Raw genomic sequence first — 19560 nt, 5'->3', positions numbered from 1 at the left:
AGTGGTGATAACGGACATCCCTGCCGTGTTCCTGACCTTAGCGGAAAAGCTTTCAGTTTTTCTCCATTGAGAATGATATTTGCGATGGGTTTTTCATAGATGGCTTTGATAATATTGAGGTATGTGCCCTCTATCCCTACACTTTGAAGAGTTTTGATCAGGAAGGGATGCTGTACTTTGTCAAATGCTTTTTCAGCATCTATTGAGAGTATCATATGGTTCCTGTTCTTTCTTTTATTAATGTGTTTTATCACATTGATTGATTTGCGGATGTTGAACCAACCTTGCAGCCCTGGAATAAATCCCACTTGGTCGTGGTGAATAATCCTTTTAATGTACTGTTGAATCCTATTGGCTACTATTTTGGTGAGAATTTTTGCATCTGTGTTCATCAAGGATATTGGTCTGTAGTTCTCTTTTTTGATGGGATCCTTGTCTGGTTTGGGGATCAAGGTGATGCTGGCCTTATAAAATGAGTTTGGAAGTTTTCCTTCCATTTCTATTTTTTGGAACAGTCTCAGGAGAGTAGGAATTAGTTCTTCTTTAAATGTTTGGTAGAATTTCCCCGGGAAGCCATCTGGCCCTGGGCTTTTGTTTGTTTGGAGATTTTTGATGACTGTTTCAATCTCCTTACTGGTTATGGGTCTGTTGAGGCTTTCTATTTCTTCCTGGTTCAGTTGTGGTAGTTTATATGTCTCTAGGAATGCATCCATTTGTTCCAGATTGTCAAATTTGTTGGCATAGAGTTGCTCATAATATGTTCTTATAATTGTCTGTATTTCTTTGGTGTTAGTTGTGATCTCTCCTCTTTCATTCATGATTTTATTTATTTGGGTCCTTTCTCTTTTCTTTTTGATAAGTCTGGCCAGGGGCTTATCAATCTTATTAATTCTTTCAAAGAACCAGCTCCTAGTTTCGTTGATTTGTTCTATTGTTGTTTTGGTTTCTATTTCATTGATTTCTGCTCTGATCTTTATGATTTCTCTTCTCCTGCTGGGTTTAGGGTTTCTTTCTTGTTCTTTCTCCAGCTCCTTTAGCTGTAGGGTTAGGTTGTGTACCTGAGACCTTTCTTGTTTCTTGAGAAAGGCTTGTACCCCTATATATTTTCCTCTCAGGACTGCCTTTGTTGTGTCCCACAGATTTTGAACCGTTGTATTTTCATTATCATTTGTTTCCATGAATTTTTTCAATTCTTCTTTAATTTCCTAGTTGACCCATTCATTCTTTAGAAGGATGCTGTTTAGTCGCCATGTATTTGGGTTCTTTCCAAATTTCCTCTTGCGATTGAGTTCTAGCTTCAGAGCATTGTGGTCTGAAAATATGCAGGGAATGATCCCAATCTTTTAATACCGGTTGAGACCTGATTTAGAACCAAGGATGTGATCTATTCTGGAGAATGTTCCATGTGCACTAGAGAAGAATGTGTATTCTGTTGCTTTGGGATGAAATGTTCTGAATATATCTGTGATGTCCATCTGGTCCAGTGTGTCATTTAAGGCCTTTATTTCCTTGTTGATCTTTTGCTTGGATGATCTGTCCATTTCAGTGAGGGGAGTGTTAAAGTCCCCTACTATTATTGTATTGTTGTCGATGTGTTTCTTTGATTTTGTTATTAATTGGTTTATATAGTTGGCTGCTCCCACGTTAGGGGCATAGATATTTACAATTGTTTGATCTTGTTGGACAGATCCTTTGAGTATGATATAGTGTCCTTCTTCATCTCTTATTATAGTCTTTGGTTTAAAATCTAATTGATCTGATATAAGGATTGCCACTCCTGCTTTCTTCTGATGTCCATTAGCATGGTAAATTCTTTTCCACCCCCTCACTTTAAATCTGAAGGTGTCTTCGGGTTTAAAATGAGTTTCTTGTAGGCAACATATAGATGGGTTTTGTTTTTTTATCCATTCTGATACCCTGTGTCTTTTGATTGGGGCATTTAGCCCATTAACATTCAGGGTAACTATTGAGAGATATGAATTTAGTGCCATTGTATTGCCTGTAAGGTGACTGTTATTGTATATTGTTTCTGTTCCTTTCTGATCTACTACTTTTAGGCTCTCTCTTTGCTTAGAGGACCCCTTTCAATATTTCCTGTAGAGCTGGCTTGGTGTTTGCAAATTCTTTCAGTTTTTGTTTGTCCTGGAAGCTTTTAATCTCTCATTCTATTTTCAATGATAGCCTAGCTGGATATAGTATTCTTGGCTGCATGTTTTTCTCGTTTAGTGCTCTGAATATATCATGCCAGCTCTTTCTGGCCTGCCAGGTCTCTGTGGATAAGTCTGCTGCCAATCTAATATTTTTACCATTGTATGTTACAGACTTATTTTCCCGGGCCGCTTTCAGGATTTTCTCTTTGTCACTAAGACTTGTAAATTTGACTATTAGGTGACGGGGTGTGGACCTATTCTTATTGATTTTGAGGGGGGGTTCTCTGAACCTCCTGGATTTTGATGCTTGTTCCCTTTGCCATATTGGAGAAATTCTCTCCAATATACCTTCTGCTCCCCTCTCTCTTTCTTCTTCTTCTGGAATCCCAATTATTCTAATGTTGTTTCATCTTATGCTGTCACTTCTCTCTCGAATTCTGCCCTCGTGGTCCAGTAGCTGTTTGTCCCTCTTTTGCTCAGCTTCTTTATTCTCTGTCATTTGGTCTTCTATATCGCTAATTCTTTCTTCTGCCTCATTTATCCTAGCAGTGAGAGCCTCCATTTTTGATTGCACCTCATTAATAGCTTTTTTTATTTCAACTTGATTAGATTTTAGTTCTTTTATTTCTCCAGAAAGGGCTTTTATATCTCCCAAGAGGGTTTCTCTAATATCTTCTATGCCTTTTTCGAGCCCAGCTAGAACCTTGAGAATCGTCATTCTGAACTCTAGATCTGACATATTACCAATGTCTGTATTGATTAGGTCCCTAGCCTTTGGTACTGCCTCTTGTTCTTTTTTTTGTGGTGAATTTTTCCGCCTTGTCATTTTGTCCAGATAAGAGTATATGAAGGAGTAAGTAAAATACTAAAAGGGTGGCAACAATCCCAGGAAAATATGCTTTAGCCAAATCAGAAGAGATCCCAAATCGTGAGGGGGGGGGGGGGGGGGTAAAAAAAGTTCAGAAAGAAAAAAAAAAAAAGAAAAAAGAAAAAAGAAACAAATAAAAAAAGAAAACCAATAGTGAAAAAAAATATAAAAAGGAAAAAAAATATATATATTAGATAAACTAGTTAAAAAACGTTAAAAAAGAAAAGGGTAAAAGTTTAAAAATATTTAGCAGAAGAAGAGAAAAAAAATTGAAAAAGAAAAAAAAATTAAATTAACTGCCAGGCTAAAGAATCATGGGGAGAAAGCCATGAGTTCCGTGTTTTGCTTTCTCCTCCTCTGGAATTCCGCGGCTCTCCTTGGTATGGAAACTGCACTCCTTGGTAGGTGAACTTGGTCCTGGCTGGGTTTCTTGTTGATCTTCTGGGGGAGGGGCCTGTTGTAGTGATTCTCAAGTGTCTTTGCCCCAGGCGGAGTTGCACCGCCCTTACCAGGGGCCGGGCTGAGTAATCCGCTCGGGTTCGCTTTCGGGAGCTTTTGTTCCCTGAGCGCTTTCCGTAGAGTCCGGAGGACGGGAATGAAGATGGCGGCCGCCCAGTCTCCGGCCCGGAGGAGCCGAGAGCCCGGGGCCCCACTCCTCAGTGCGCCCTCAGAGAACAGCGCCCAATTGCTCCCGTCACCCTGGCCTCCGGCCGCGCTCCGAGCTGACCGAGCCTGCGACCGGTTCAAGGTAACCCCGAGCTGAGAGTCACTCCTCGGCTCCGTCTCTGTAGCCGGCTTCCCCGTTCTAATACCTGCGAGCTCTGCGACACTCAGACACCCCGATCCTTCTGTGACCCTGCGGGACCTGAGGCCACACTGGCCCCGCGTGGGCTTCACCCCAGTTAAGCCTCTGGAGCGATGTCCCTCAGCGGAACAGACTTTTAAAAGTCCTGATTTTGTGCTCCGTTGCTCCGCCGCTTGCCGGGAGCCGGCCCCTCCCCCGCGGTCTATCTTCCCGTCGCTTTGGATTCACTTCTCCGCCAGTCCTACCTTTCAGAAAGTGGTTGATTTTCTGTTTCTAGAATTGCTGTTCTTCTTCTCTTCGATCTCCCGTTGGATTTGTAGGTGTTTGCAATCTTTAGATAAGCCATCGAGCTGATCTCCCGCAACCTGAAGTAGTCTCAGCTGCTACTTCTCCGCCATCTTGACTCCGTATTTCACCCTTAGAATTTTTGATAAGGGATGGTGATACTGTATTCTTGCTAGCCATGATATTTAAGGAACAAAACTTGAGTAAAAAATTTGGTGAGTAAAATAAAACATAGGGACATGGCTGCTTTCATCTGCTTACTGTCCTTAGTTGCTTTTTTATTTACCCAGTATCTTATTGCCATTTAATCTGACTTCTTGGTCTTTCTGTTAAGACTCATTCTCCTCTTGGACCCTGGATTCTGGGCCTGGATTCTGATTCTGGGCTGTCACTTCATCGTTGTGTCCAGGGCTAAGGTTGCTACTTCCCAGACTCTGTTTCTACTCCAGTAAAGTGAGGGTGGCACAAGCTACCCTGTAGGTTACTTGTGTAAACTGTCAGACTTTTTTCCTTTTGCTTCTTGGGAATTGCAAAAAGAATTAAAAATTTGGTTGAAAAATATCAAAGTTTTTTTTTTTTTTTTAACCCCATAAAATGTTACGTCTAAAAGCAAAACATAAAGTATTTCCCAAGATGTCTTGATTCTTCTAATCAAGTAGATCATTAACCATCTGGTTGAGTTTGCTGACATACGGAAGTCTGAGCACTGGAGATTTTTGACTCTGCTTTGAATATTGATTATAAAACTCTTTTTGAAAATAACACACTTGTTAAAAATGAAAGATAAATTTCTTGCTGCTAAAGAAACTGACATAACAATTATAATGAATATGTAAGTGTTATTAATGTGAAACAATACATTTCTATGGTCAGAATATTTCAATGAAAAATTTGAGAGAACCAAAATTGAAAAAAAATTTTTTTAAAGATTTTATTTATTTGAGAGAGAGAACGCAGAAGCAGGGAGAGCAGCAGGGGGAGACGGAGAAGCAGGCTCTCTCAGTGCAGGTGGTCAGTAGCCACCCAGGCACCCTGAAAAAGATTTTTTTTTATTGAGAAAGAGATCTGAGCTTTTTATAGTAAATGAACCTGCCCCCCTATATAGCATGTAGGCCTCATTGAATTTTTGGATGTCCTTTTCCCATCTTCCTTCCTATCCCCTCACCACAGCAGCTTCAGCCTATTGGCCACTACCAGTAAACTTTCTGGCCCTTTCTGGGTTTCTGTTTCATTCCTTTGAAAAGTTCTAAACATCTTGCCTCAGGCCAGTGAGTTAGGAGGGGAAGGAACAGAAGGGAGTAATGGTGGAGTCTCAGGAGGAATGAAGGATTTTGTAGTGGCCGTGAAAGAAGATTCCTTTACCTTTACATTGTGAAACACAGATTTTTCCAGGAGCCAGTCCATTTGTTTCCCTTTGCCAGATCAAGAGTTCTTTAAGTCACTGACATGCATGTTGGGATAATGAAGAGAACATGTAAAATGCGACATTTTGTATTGACGGTCACTGATGTGTTGCTTCTCCCCTGCTCCCACCCCTACTGCCTTATGAAAGTGTTGTTGATCTCTTCGCAGACTTGCTCTGTAGCAGGAAACATCTGATTGTGTTTCTTGTTTTTGCTTTGTGAAAATGAGTCTTCTCTTGCTAGTCAGATAGAAAACAATTTTTGTTGAGAGCTCAGATCTCATCCAGGAGAGGATGTCAGTAATCAGTCCCCTGTGCCTTCTCCACTTTTCTTCTTCTGAGGAGTTTTTGTTTTTATTTATTTTACAGATTTTATTTATTTATTTGACACAAAGAGTTGAAAGTGAGAGAAGGAACACAAGCAGGGGGAATGGGAGAGGAAGAAGCAGGCTTCCCGTTGAGCAGAGAGCCCAAGGTGGGGCTCAATCCCAGGACCCTGGGATCATGACCTGAGCCGAAGGCAGACGCTTAACAACTGAGCCACCTGGGCACCCCTTTCTGAGGAGTTTTTAGAGCAGTATTGAAGCTTAAGGATTATTGCCATTATATTTAGCAGCAATCATAAACTGAGACACTTGCAAGGACTTAAAAGTAATCTCTCCCCAATAGACAGTGGCCATAATGTTACTAATAATAGTTATGGTTAGTGAGGCCTACTGTGCCCAGCACTACTCTGAGTTTTACTTGTGCAGTTCATTGATTTCACTTGGGTTCGAAGCAGCCTCAGGCTTACAGAAGGCTTGCAGGTGTAGTAGAAGACCTTTTCTACCTGAACCATTTCAAAGTATGCCATCACCAGGAGGCTGCACCACTCGCATCCTTGGGGTATTCCTTGAGAGCAGGGGCATTTTCTTCCACAACCTCAAGACAGTCCTCTGGCTCGAGAGATTCACGTTCAGATGTTGCCATGGCATTGCAGACCCCACTCAAGATTTTAGCAGTTTTCCTAATAAAGACTTTTATAGTAAAAGGAGCTGGTTCGATGGATTCAGTTGTCTTAACAGCTGTTCAGTCAGTCTGGAAGAGTTACTCAGTCTTTCTTTCACTTCATGACCTTGGTACTTTTGAAGATTATAGGATGTTTTGTAGACTATCTCTCAGTTTACGTTTATGATGTTTCCTCATTAGATTTAGATCACGTATCCTGTATCCTTGACAGGGATAGTGCAGAAGTCATGTCTTCTTTTTTTCTGCATTCTATCATAATTTGTCTCATGTTGGTAATGTTTACTTTAATCAGTTGAATAAGGTGCTCTTTGCCAGACTGTGCAATTATAGAATTTCTCTTTCTCCTTTTTTTTTTTTTTTTTAAGATTTTATTTATTTATTTGACAGAGGTCACAAGTAGACAGAGAGGCCGGCAGAGAGTGAGAGGGAAGCAGGCTCCCTGCCTAGCAGAGAGCCTGATGCTGGGCTCGATCCCAGGACCCTGAGATCATGACCTGGGCCGAAGGCAGAGGCCCAACCCACTGAGCCACCCAGGTGCCCCTCTCTTTTTCCTTTTCTACTTAATGACCATTTTGTGGAAGGTTGCTTTGAGACTGTGTATAGATAGACTCTTCCCATGAAAACTTTATTTATTTATTTACACTAGGTGGATTAATGGCTTCCTATTTTATTCAGTTGTTTATATACTCTCTTATTATTATTACTCGTTTTTAGGTCAAAATTCTCCTAGATTGTGGAGAATGATACTTGGGTGTGGTCATTACTTTGTATCACTGCTCTCAGGGCTCTGAGTAAACAGCTAGGTTGCCTCTGGTGGGGGAGAGGGAGAGAATGCAAACTTTCACACCTGAATTTCTGTATCAATGTGTGTCCATGCATTCATACCCAATTCTTCACATCTAATCCAATACCAAAGGGTTCCTGCTAGTTTTTTCCTTATTTATAATTCTCATCTTTATGAGTGAGAAACCTTATTTCATAATCCTTAATATTTTTACTTCAGTTTCCTATCACTGACTTTGCTCTCTCCCCCACATGGATAGGTTTTGGTATCTTGAACTGTATCTTTAGTAGATTTAGCTTCTGGTATTTCTTAAAGCATGACCTCAAAGAATTGAATTTGTAACATCTTTTCAGGACCCAGGGGACAACTACTACTTGGCGCAGTGAATGCTTATTCTGTGCTTTATTGTTCAGTTCCCATAAAAGCTCAGTGAGGTTGGCATTACCTTTATTTTACAAATGAGAAAATTGGCATTATATATTAAAGAATTGCCTAAGGCATATAGTTACTAAACAGGAAACGCCAGGCCTATTTGACTCAAAGTTGTGCTCTGAACATTGATGATTTTATCATAGATTGACTCCTATACAACCTCAGTTTCTTCTGGCTGTGCTGGAAAATAACTTGGAGCATTCTAATGAAGAGAAAAATTCGTGCTCACTAGAGAATAACTTGACAAATACAAAAGTTAAAGAAGCAGACTGAAATGAAGATAATTGTATAATCCATGTTTGTGTTTTTCCCCTCAGTTTACATCTACATGCATGTGTGTATAGGTGTATGTGTATGTGTTAATATCATAATTAAAATATTGTTTATACATAATGTACATATAATTATGCATTCCTTTATTCATTTTATTATGAACATAGTACCATGTCATTGAACATTTTACACAAACATTTATAATGAACACTTTATCTACGATAATGTGGATGTCCAATAATTATCTGTTCCCATCTTGTTGAACATTTATGGTTTTCCAGTATTCCGTTATTCTAAATAACATTGTGACCGTCTTTTTTCAACATAAATCTTTATACTTCAGTAATAATCTAGATCTCCTTTATTTCAGTTAATTTGGATTCCAGACATTTCAAAATCTGTTTCTGGTTCAGTAAAGTTGTCTTTTCCATTCACCATAGCTCATGGTGTTTGTGTAGCGGTTGAAGACAAGCTGGAGCTGGGTATAAAAATTTTTTGTTCGCTTTTCCTCTGCCATCACATTTGAACTCTCATAAGGTTTATGTCAGATGGCAAATGTTGGAAACGGTTGAGAGTGCATGTGTACTTGGAAATGCAGCCCTACTGAGGATATAAGAATTTTTTTTTTTTGATATAAGAACTTTAACCAGATAGGACAAAAAAATCAGATTTGATAATTTCAAAAATGCTTTGCCAGTAAACCTCTACCAATGTTGAATAAAATATAACAGAACTTCTAAATGCAGAGCTGAACTTGTAGGAATTAAGAGAAACTGTCAAGTAAAGCATTAAGCTGATCCTTCATCAGCCCATGATAAGAGGAGATTGGGATAGTTACTGTCTCCTTAATCAAAGGGTCTTGCCTTTAACACCCACCAGGTATAGGAGGAGATGGGGTCTTGATCTCAGGGAGTCAAGGAATTGGAACTGAGAGCCCTCTATCAAGTCAGGGCCATCAAAGTTCTGTTCTTCAGTGAAAGGGTCAGCTAGGTGATATATCCAGAATTAGAGGAAAATGATAGCGAGACCTATTTGGGACTGGTACTCTAAGCATAGAAAAGAAAAAGAGGGAGGAATAGAGGGAGAATTTCCCTTATAATTAATAACTTTGGGCTTTGTCCCCCATGACAGTTGGGACATGAATTTGCATTCTTGAAAAATAGAGAACTCTAGAGTGAGAAGACAATGTAGAAATTGGTCTTGGGTCATTGAGCCTCCAAGAAGCATACTCTCATTCAAGAACTTGTAGGATACCTGCAGATAATATATCTTTGAATGCCAAATGCACTGTTAAAAATCACAAAATGTTGCAAGAAACCATGTGCCATCAACTTGAGTTGATGTATGCCCGAGAACTTCAGTGCTAGAGCTATCAGAGACAGTATAACAGACTGACACAAAATAGGACCTTTATTTCCCTCTCATGTAAGCAGAGTTTGAGAAGAAGCAATCTTGGGTGTGTGTGGGGCTCCCCAACCACCAGGGACCTATCCTTAACTTTAATTTTTACCTCGTGCTCAAGGTATCAGGGGAATGGTAGCTGTGACATCCAAATTTCACGCTGGTAGAAGGAGGAAGTAGGTAAAAAAAAAAAAAATGCATGCCTTCTTCTTTTAAAGGCATTTTCATAATTTGTGCAAGATTTTCTTCTCATTAGATAAAAAATTAAAAAAAATTTTTTACCTATATAGGTAAATTCTACCAGTATTCGAGGGAACAGAGAGATGGTGTAGGTTCTCGGAGTCATTTTATGAAGCTAGTTAAACTTTTATACCAAAACCAGATTAAAAAGTAAAATTTATAGGTCAGTTTTACTTAGGAACATGCATGTAAGATGTTTAAATAAAATAAAGAAAATGGAATCTGGCAAAGCATGAAAAATCTACTTACCCGAATTGGGTTTATAGAACACTTCCCAAATTGGGTTTATAGCTATTAATATAGCTTACCACTTTAACATGATGAAGAAGAACTATATACACATCTTGATGTTGAGAAAACAGTTGTTGAACGTCAACAGCTAGTCCATGTTGGGGGCAGGAACTCTTACCAAAGTAACTGTAGAATGAAACTGCCCTCTTGTGACTGAATAAGCAGAAATCTACAATAAGCACTATACTTAAAGGCAGAGTGTTGTAAGTATCCCTCTAATTTCAGAAAAAAATTGGAATCCCATGTCCATTAAGACATGAAAATGTGTGAGAATTGGGGATGAAGAAGTGAACCTCTGATAATATGGTATAATAGTTTTTGCCATAGGGACTCTGAGAAAGCGTGTGAACAGATAGTTAGAACTGATAGGATAAACCAGCATGTTTGTTGGAAATCGGAGTGGTCTGTATAACACTCAGCTCCATGTTCACAACATGAGGGACAGTTAGAAAATAAAATTAAGACATGCTGTTTCTAAATGCTTCCCTTCTCTTGATGTGAAGTTAGTACTAATTAAAAGTCAAATAGAATTTTTTTTTTCCCCAACAGGTGTTTTTCTCTAGAGTTGCTTGAAGGTTAACTTTTTGTTGCTGCTTTTGCTTTACAGTTTGTTGCTAGTAAATTAAACATTTTTCTATTTCTAGTAAGTAAAAAACTCTTTAAAATAAAACCTAGGAAACCAAGCTTGGTTTCCTAGGTTTTATTTTATTTGTTGTTTTTATTTGTTGTATTGTTTTTTATTTGTTGTATTATTTTTATTTGTTGAGAAACAAATAAAAAATAAAAAATTTGTTGAGAAACAAATTTTCTGCTTATGAAAAACTATGACAGTGAACAAAATGGTTTTTCAGTCAGTTTTTATGTAATAAACCTTTTTAATTTTAGAAAGAACCCATTAATATAGTATATTCATTTTACTCTCTAAGCTCCCCTTTAATCTGTTAAAAAATGTTAATCCTTCAACTGTTGTCTGCTAAGGGATGAATCGGAGGAGAGAGGGAGGTCTAAGATCAGAAGACAGTGTAGGAGTATTTGGGGTCACAGGACTTTAGGGAAGACCTAGCATTAGAGGCCACAGAAGGAAGCACATGGGCAGCCTCTGTGCAAGTTGTATGTGCCCGTCCCTGCAGGCAGCCCGCTGGCAGGGGAGTGTGGCAGGAACGAGGTCTAGGCGGAGAGTCAAACGCAGTAAGTAGACATCTAGGGGTCAGGACAACTGTGAAGAAATCAAAGCCCAGGTCTCAGGGGCTTGGAGGTACTGAGTACAGTCACAGGGTTGTCCTCAGCGTAAGATAGGACTTGCTCAATGGAAACAGAGCCCATTTCTAGAATTGGAATTTATGTTCAAATGGCCCACTGGCTTACTTAATTACCAAATCACTAGGTTTCAGGGCGCCTCGATTTTCTCTGAGAGCTCAGGTTGGATTGAACTCAGTTGGGTGTTAAGTGATTCAGTCTGGGGGTTAACAGCACTGCGGAAGCAGATAGCCTGGCAGGTCACTTGTTGCCAGTCACGTGTCCCGTCTTCAGACTCCCTGAGGACTGATGATTGAAGGGTAACTAGTACAAGGAGGTGTCGTGTGTGTGTGTGTGTGTGTGTGTGTGTGTGTGTGTGTGTGTGTATCATTTTAGGTATTTTATGTATATAACTCAAGAGTTACGATGCCGCTATGTGTAACTCCTGTATGTATCTTTCGCCCAGTTTACCAGTTGTTACCACTTTGTAATATTTGCTTGATTAATTTATCTTACTGAATTTATTTTGTATCTTACATATCTTTTTAAATTTATTACAGATTTGCCTTATTATTTCTGTTTTTGCTGAGTTATTCCCTGTATTAACCCTCTTTGCTTCATTGTTCTGTTCTCCTTCCCTGATCTGTTTAGGGATGAGGGGCAGCGCCGCACTTCTTTCTCCCTAAGTATTTCAGTGTGTCTTTCTCAAGAACGAGGACATCCTCTTTCATAACCATGATGCGGCTAGCAAAATAAGGAAAGGTGACATTGATAAAATACTGTTCCATCTGATACAGTCCATACTTATATTTTGCTAGTTTTTCTAATATTGACCTTTAGGGTGGTTTCTCCCCCTGATCATGCATTGGCATTTAGTTTGATCTCTCGAATACCCTTGCTTCTCTGGGTTTTCACAACATGTCTCTTAGCTTTTTTTTCTTCTGTCACGGCACTAACATTTTTGAAGAGTTAGAAGTCAGTTTTGTTGAATATCCTGCAGTTCGGGTCTGTTTGATGTTTCCTCATTGTTAGATTTAGGTTTTGTAAGTTCTTCCAGGGAATGACTATCCTAAGTGTTATTTTGCCATTCTCAGTGTATCCGGTTTTTTTTTTTTTTTTAGGTACAAAATAAGAGATTTAGATAGTTCCAGTAAAGATGATTTTGATACTGTCCTTGCCCCCAAAGAGCTTATCATCTTTTTAAGAGAGGTGAGGCACCCCAGGAAAAGCTGACATGGGTTAGGGGGCGGCAAGAGGAGAATGAAGTTCTCTGAGGGTTCCCAGCTGTTCCCAGCAGGGTGGTCTCTCCAGAGAGTTTCTGGCTGGGCTTCTGGGTGAGTGGGTGAATTCTGCACGTGCCAGAGAAGAGAACTGCGCGGTGAGGTGAGCCCTGGAGTGTGCCACCACTGCGCGACAGGGCGGGGGGTTCTGCCCGGGTGGCTTGAGGAGGCAGCTCTGAGGTGAGTGTCAGGAAAGACAACCAAGAGGGTGTTGAAAGAGGCCGTGGCCACCACGGGACCCAGTGTTCAGAGAAAAGGTTGTAGGGTTTTGGTGGCTTGCCCATAGTGTCACTCATGGTATTTGGTGAGGTCAAAATTATAGTTTACACTTCTTGAATTGCTATCATAATAACCATTTTTTATGCTATATTTCATGGAACAGCTCTTGTGGTTTTTCAGAATAATGATGAATTTATTCAATTATTATTTTATGTTTATTTCTCCAGCAGAACATTTTCTGTGTGATTTGGTAGTTTTGAGAAATGCACTTTTGAGGGAAATACTTTGTATTTGTGCTGTTTGGCTTCTAGGCGATTCAGTTGCTTTTGTTTTAGTCTTTTTCTTTAGACTGTTTTTGGTCTCACACGTCTGCGGACATGTTATTTGTACTAATAAGGAAAGTGGTCTTCCAAGCTGTGGATCCTTGCTTCAGGTGCTGGGTTGAAAGCAAAACTTCTTTAAGTGTATTTGACATTTCTTGTATTGTATAAATGACATTTTCAGTATGATGAGAGTTTTTTAATCATAGTCTCAGAATTTAGTTTATTTGATAGCAAAAACAGGAGTGCTAAAGAAATGGAATGGATCCTATATTTATTTGAGGGATCTTGAGGACACAGAGCACTCTCTTAAGCAGGTTTTTAATTTCTTCACACTCTGTTATATTTGTGGGAAACACAATTAGCACTGCTCTTTCCTACTCTGTCTTGTCCTTTATACATTTTTAGGAGTTTCATGGTCTAATTTTCCTTTTTTAATTGTAACTAAATAATCATACGTAGAATCATCTCTTAGTTTGCAAATGGAAAACTACGCTTGCATACATATCCCAAACTAGGCTGTCTTACATGGATGACAGCCCACTTTGCCTTTTTGTTGGAGGTGGAGGTTGTGGGAAGAGGCATCAAGTGTGTTTCTAAGATTTTAACAGAAAATGTCTTGGCCGGTGCTGTGGACAATACTTCACAGCACTCAGTATGACTGGCATGGTGTGGCCTCGCTGATGTGGCTTTAGAAATATTTTTTGACTAAATTTCAAATGAATTTAGCTTCATGGTCAGTGCTGTAAAGAATTGCCTTGGGGCGCCTGGGTGGCTCAGTCGGTTAAGCGTCTGCCTTTGACTCAAGTCGTGATCCCAGGGTCCTGGGATGGAGCCCTTCGTCGGGCTCCCTGCCCAGCGGGGAGCCTGCTTCCCCCTCTCCCTCTGCTGCTTCCCTTGCTTGTACACTTACTGTCTCTCTCTCTCTCTGTCTCTCTCTCTCTCTCTCTCTGTGTCAAATTAATAAATAAAATCTTTAAGAAAAAGCAATTGCCTATAACTTTGAATCATGAGATCTCAGATGAAATTTTCAGATGCACGAGTGTTTGTGGCATGGTGTTCTTTGACCTCTTGATTTGAACTTTCCTGCCCTTGTTGGTATTAGAAGTACATTTTTCAAGCTAGACATGCCTGACTGGATTAGTATTTCTTTGAGAAATGTTTTTATTTATTATTTAGGCTATTTTGGAGCTGCTTATTTAAGAGAGATTAAGCTCTTTGCATAGAATAAAGTGTTCTTCAGATACTCTGCTTTCTTTACTGTCTACACTGCATTTGTAGCTATGACAATACCCAGAACTCCACAGCTTTGCTAGAATTGTTTGTGTGGCCTTTCCCCAAATGTTTACAGAGTTTTCAAAACGACATTTGTGGGGTTGTTCCCCTTAAGTAGCTACTGCTGTGTTTGTAAATGTGCTGTCATTTCTGTTCATTCATTCTGTGTATGGGCATTCATATCTGTATCTTTTGATTTTATTCCTTCTTGAAGATCTTGCTGTATAAAATCACAATTAAACCCCCCCCCCCAAAAAAAAGACAAAAGACAAAACTTGCTGTTGTCTTGTCAGAGCAGGGCTGTTCTCTGAAGCCTCTCGACGGATGGTGTGGCTTGCTGAGTTCCTGGGTGTTGGCTGTCTTGGATCCCCTTTCTAAGGCCCCACTTCCCTGCACACTAGCTTGGTATGCAGGGAGAAGCTGCAGAGTCTGTTGGCTGGGCTTTATTTACGGAAACAGCAGGGTTGAGATTGATTGCGTTGAGAGACAGTGTATGGATGAGGGAGGGTCACAGCACATGCTCAGTCCTGTCAGTGTGAGGGGGAAGTTTCTGCGTTCTGCGTGAAGGCTTAGGTCATAGCACAAGCTCAGTGAAAGCTCTGTGAGGTCTCTCAGACTGCATGTGCCTCCATTTTGAGTTGTTAGAGTAGAAAAGGGCAGAGTTTTACCAGTAAGTAGAGGTTCAGGGCTACAGCTAGAGTCACCAGAGCCTCTGTTAGTCATGGATGAGCCATTCAGCCCCTGCAGGTAGGCTATCTTCCTCTGGCCTCACCGGAACAGTGATGGTTTTTGCTGCTCTTTCTCACTTCTGAAGATGTTTATGAATCATTTCATCATTCATAGTGCATGTTCCTACGAGCCTTTAATTCAGCCCTGGCTGGCCATGTAGGTGGTGTTGGGAAGCGTGAAGTCAGCTAAGAATGGGGTCTGCCCGGAGATGCATTAAGCAAAAGGAGACGTGTGGATCCCAGCTGTCCCTGTCCCTTCCCCTTTCCCTTCGCCTTTCCTCTCCGGGTATAGCTTTAACCTGAGTCCTGCATGGGTGCCTGGTGCTGAGCTTGTTTGCCTCCAGGCACCTGCAGAACAAACGTGCCGGCTGCTCCTTTGCCGTGTGGCTGGCAGGGAATGCCTGGGCCCCAGAGCAGCTCTGCTTGGCTGTTTTAGGAAGGGGGTAGGTGGGCAGCTATTGGTTGCTTTGAAGGTGGGTGGAACTTGTTTTGATTGAGAGCCTGTTTTCCAGAACAAATTATGTTTCTTGTGATCTGTTTCTGAAGTCTGGAGATGAAATAGAGAATATGACATATACAGGAAGTAGTTGTGGACCCTGGTCTCAGCATTATCACCTTAAAATGTTTTTTGTTTTTTGGTTTTTTTTTAAAGAGAAGTCAAAGGTTATGTCACATCAATTCTGTTGTTTCAAAGGGAAATAATCCATTTTCAGAGTTTATGGGAAATGACAATTAAGAAAAGAATTGTATGCAGTGACATTTGTGATAGAAGTTAAGGTTCCAGGTATTTTATTTATTTTGTTTGTTTTAGCAGAAGATGGCATTTGTGGTGTATATGTGTTTTGTTGTATGACTTACATGTTCTGTAGGAGAGGAGTAAAAAGAGGAGTTGATGCTGGAGAAGGTGGAAACACGGAGCAGGCCAGGTTCCGTGCCCGCTGCTTGATGGGCCCGGCACTAGCCTTTTCCTTGTGGAGGAGTCACACTTTTTGTGTGTCCTGCCTGTTTGAAGCCAGGCCTCAGACCGATGGCTCTTACTATGGTTAATGTAGGGAGCCAGTCACAATGCTCAAGGTTAGGACAAGTTCAGTTCTTACTCAAGTATATGGAAGTGAAGTTGGTGAATTGTATTAGTTGTTACTCTGTTTTCTCGCCCCTTTTTTCTTCTGATGAAAGTTGGAAAAAATTTTGAAGTGACAGTTAAGTGTTGTGTATTTGTGAGGTTGGAAGTGGAGGCATGTGCTGTGGAAGAAAGTGCAGCTGAAAAGTGCTCACAGGATCGTGAGGAGACGGATGGGACGTGGGTGATGCGGGGAGAGAGTCTGAGCATAAGCTCTTTGTTGTTTAAGTGACTGTGGAACTTGTCTTTATCGTTCCATTCCGATTGAACACTCTTCCTTTCTGCTTTTTTCACTCTAAAATTACCGTCTCTCCAGACGAGAGGATCTGGGCCCAGAGGCACTTAACGCTCCAGACTTGTTTCAGAAAATCCTCATTTGAGTCAGGACAGTACTTGTCCAAAAAACAGTGGTGGACTGCCTTTCTTTTGTAGGGCCTTCACTTCTTCAACTTTTTTTATATTTACCGAAGTGGACTAGGAAGCTCTGGGCAGTTTCCTCCCGCTGGTCCGGCTGGCTGGCGTGGCCCCATACGGATGCGCACTTGTGAGCTTGTATGCGGCCACCTGTTTGGGTGGTGAGGACTTGCAGTGACCACTGCTGGCTGTGGAGAGTCAGATCCTGTGTTTCAGATCGGGTGAAGTAAGTCACAAGAGCTGTTCCCTGTGTAGTGTGCATTTGTTCTGTATTTCCCGGGAATATCGGGAAAATATTTTTGGAATGTTATTTGTTGACCAGTTATCTCTTGTTTGGGGGCTCCTGTGCTTGTCTGGTGGTGGTATAGGTAAGGAACAGCACATGGGAGGTTATTCTCTTGGCTGGGGAAGTTGTCCAGGGTCTTCATAGCTTGGACATTGGAAAGATGCTTATTAGTTTCATTTTGTCTTATCACTCCCTTCCTGTTGTACCTCAGAGTATCAGGAAATGTTGGTGAATACGGACAGCCTATGTTTCCAGAAGAACATAGAAGTGAAAGTTCACTAGTCATCTCAATAGTATCCTTTATTAGCTTTCCTTGTCATTATATTAGAATCTTGAATCAGAATCTAAGGGGTGAGGCTTACATTTAAAGGGTTCCTCCTACGTAAAACAAATTTTTCAGAGCCTGTGAATCTGCTAGTAACATAGCTCCATTTTTGGATCACTTCCTAGGTTCTGGGCTGGTGCGTTTTGATTGGAAGACTCTGGTATACCTAAGACCTAATGTTCGCCATGTCTGTGATTCTCCAAGTTGTTCATTGTTTCTGAACCTTTCTCCTTCTGAATTTGTTTTTCATTTTCCACTTTACTTTTTGGTTGTTACTAAATTGAGCTATCTTTCTTTCTTTTTTTTAAAAGATTTTATTTATTTACTTGACAGAGATCACAAGTAGGCAGAGAGGCAGGCAGAGAGAGAGGGGGAAGCAGGCTCCCTGCTGAGCAGAGAGCCCAATGCGGGGCTCCATCCCAGGACCCTGAGAGCACGACCTGAGCCAAAGGCAGAGGCTTAACCCACTGAGCCACCTAGGTGCCCCTAAACTGAGCTGTCTTTCCACCAGAGAAACATTTATTCTAAACCCATTAGAAAAAAAAGTCCTCCAGAATGAGAGAGAAAATAGAAAATACAGGCTAAAGGGAGATGTGAAATAATGAAATTCATGAATTTGGTGTGCATTCATGAGTCTCCTCCCAAACTCATGATGATCTGTATTGAGCAGTTTGTGATGGGGGAGGGTAAGGGTTCCTGAACATATTTAAAGCAGTTCTGAAAGAAAATTATTCTGTTCTCATGTTGTGTATTTTTGATACTTTGGTTGTAAGCTACAACAGCTCATTTTCATTCAGTTGAGACAAATAGACATTATTTCTATCAAAATTCTTTGAATTATACATTTATTTGTGACTATTTGTCTTCTGGGCTGTGGGCTACATCTGTGCTTATAGCCTTAGTTTCTTTTAGAGTGCCTGCCAATGGGCCTTTGGCATAAATATGTTGAATAAATGAGTGGCATTTATTGTAAGAGAAAAGACTAGATTTAGAGTTAGATGGTTTGGTTCAGATGCCACCTAAGTAGTGACATTGGGTGAATTTCTTCACTCCTCTGAATTTTCATTTTCTCATGGACCATATCTCCAATAAAATAAATATAATTTCTCACAGTTATAAAGATGGGGTGAAAACAGTATAAACTATTTGGCACTTAATTATTCAGTGTATTATTGTTACTAATTTAAAGGCAAAGTCTACAATCTCATGTAGGTACGGTTATCTCAACAACATCTATAGTTTTTGGTGAGTCTACATAAGACAGCGTCAGGAGTTGTGTTGGAAATTATGGTAATTAAATTAGTGACCAGTATGTTTAACCACCATTTATTGATCTCCTTTCTTCTCTTGCCCTTTGGGTGTTTTATATTTTTCTTTATATTTCCTGGGGGGGAAAAAATTTTTTTTTTTTTTTTTTTTTCAAGTAAAATGTTCAGTGTGTTCAGCATTAAACGTCATTTTTTTCTTACTTCCCTGATGGGGTGTGTGTGTGTGTGTGTGTGTGTTAATGTTTCTGGGTTCTTCCTCCCTGCCCTCACCTCTTCCCTCTCCTCCCCCCATTCTCACACCACCACCGTGAAGAGGTACAAGGCGATGGTCATGTTTTTCATAGTATTTCCCAGACACTTCCCACTGGGAACAAAGAGACATTCACACATGCATTGAAGACATACTTGGAGTCCAATGTCCCTCTTTTTTGGGGATGTTACATTTCTGGTTTTATAAAGTTTGATTTTGGTGTGTAGAAAGCCAGCAATATTTTTGTTCAGATTGGCTTAATCTTCAGATATTGGTACATTATAAATTATTTCAATCACAGTAGGGTTAAAATAATAAGTCTGTTTTCTAAATCTTTATGTATGTACAGCTTTGTGTTGGGCTGTGATTACTGCTTTGAAATGAGATCCTTTCTCATATGTTGGTTTGGTTTTTATTATGTTTTGTTTTGTTTTTTTACCATTTTTCCCCCTGATGTTACATACATTGTATAGAGGCATATTTACTGCATCTTATTGTCAGCATGAAATCTCTTCTTTTTCCTCAGCCAATGCCTAAATTCTTAGTTCTGGACTCTGACTTATATTTAGGGGGTACTCTGTGGAAGGAGAGCTACATCTGTGGCCTGGACTCCTCCATAATTAACTCGCCCTTTGAAAGAGCACCTTTATCTCCTCAGGCCTTGGTTCCTTCTCTTAAGCTCAAAGATGAAATCACATAGCCTCTAAGGAACTTTCCATCAGGGAAAATGTAGAATATCATGATTCAGGATTTTGAAGAGTTTCTGTCTTGCATTTGTGTATGAACTTGAAACATTAACTCTTTCAACTGTTGATGGGTTTCTCTCTTTCTCTCTCTCTCCTGATAAATCAATATTCATTCAGAATATCCTTTCTGCTGGGCGGGAGGGTTAGCCTTCTA

The 19560-nt window shown here is 40.2% G+C and overlaps 1 protein-coding gene across 5 annotated transcripts in view; it reads left to right on the top strand.

Annotated features, from left to right (window-relative positions):
* RERE (arginine-glutamic acid dipeptide repeats) overlaps nt 1-19560 on the top strand; it is a 443179-nt gene that overhangs the window by 293321 nt on the left and 130298 nt on the right. The window contains exon 1 of one of the 5 annotated variants that reach the window (XM_032863324.1): nt 14799-15016. The exons of the other annotated variants lie outside the window; for them this stretch is intronic. Within the exon in view, the coding sequence (XP_032719215.1) occupies nt 14991-15016 (26 nt within the window). The 5' untranslated portion in view covers nt 14799-14990. Of the gene's footprint in view, nt 1-14798; nt 15017-19560 lie in introns of those variants that run through there. 5 annotated transcript variants of the gene reach the window in all.

Source organism: Lontra canadensis, unplaced genomic scaffold (genome assembly GCF_010015895.1).
Source record: "Lontra canadensis isolate GAN:19392208 unplaced genomic scaffold, GSC_riverotter_1.0 scaffold25, whole genome shotgun sequence".
NCBI lineage: Eukaryota > Metazoa > Chordata > Mammalia > Carnivora > Mustelidae > Lontra > Lontra canadensis.
Note: the sequence above shows the minus strand (reverse complement) of the source record. Positions and strands in the feature narration are given on the sequence as shown.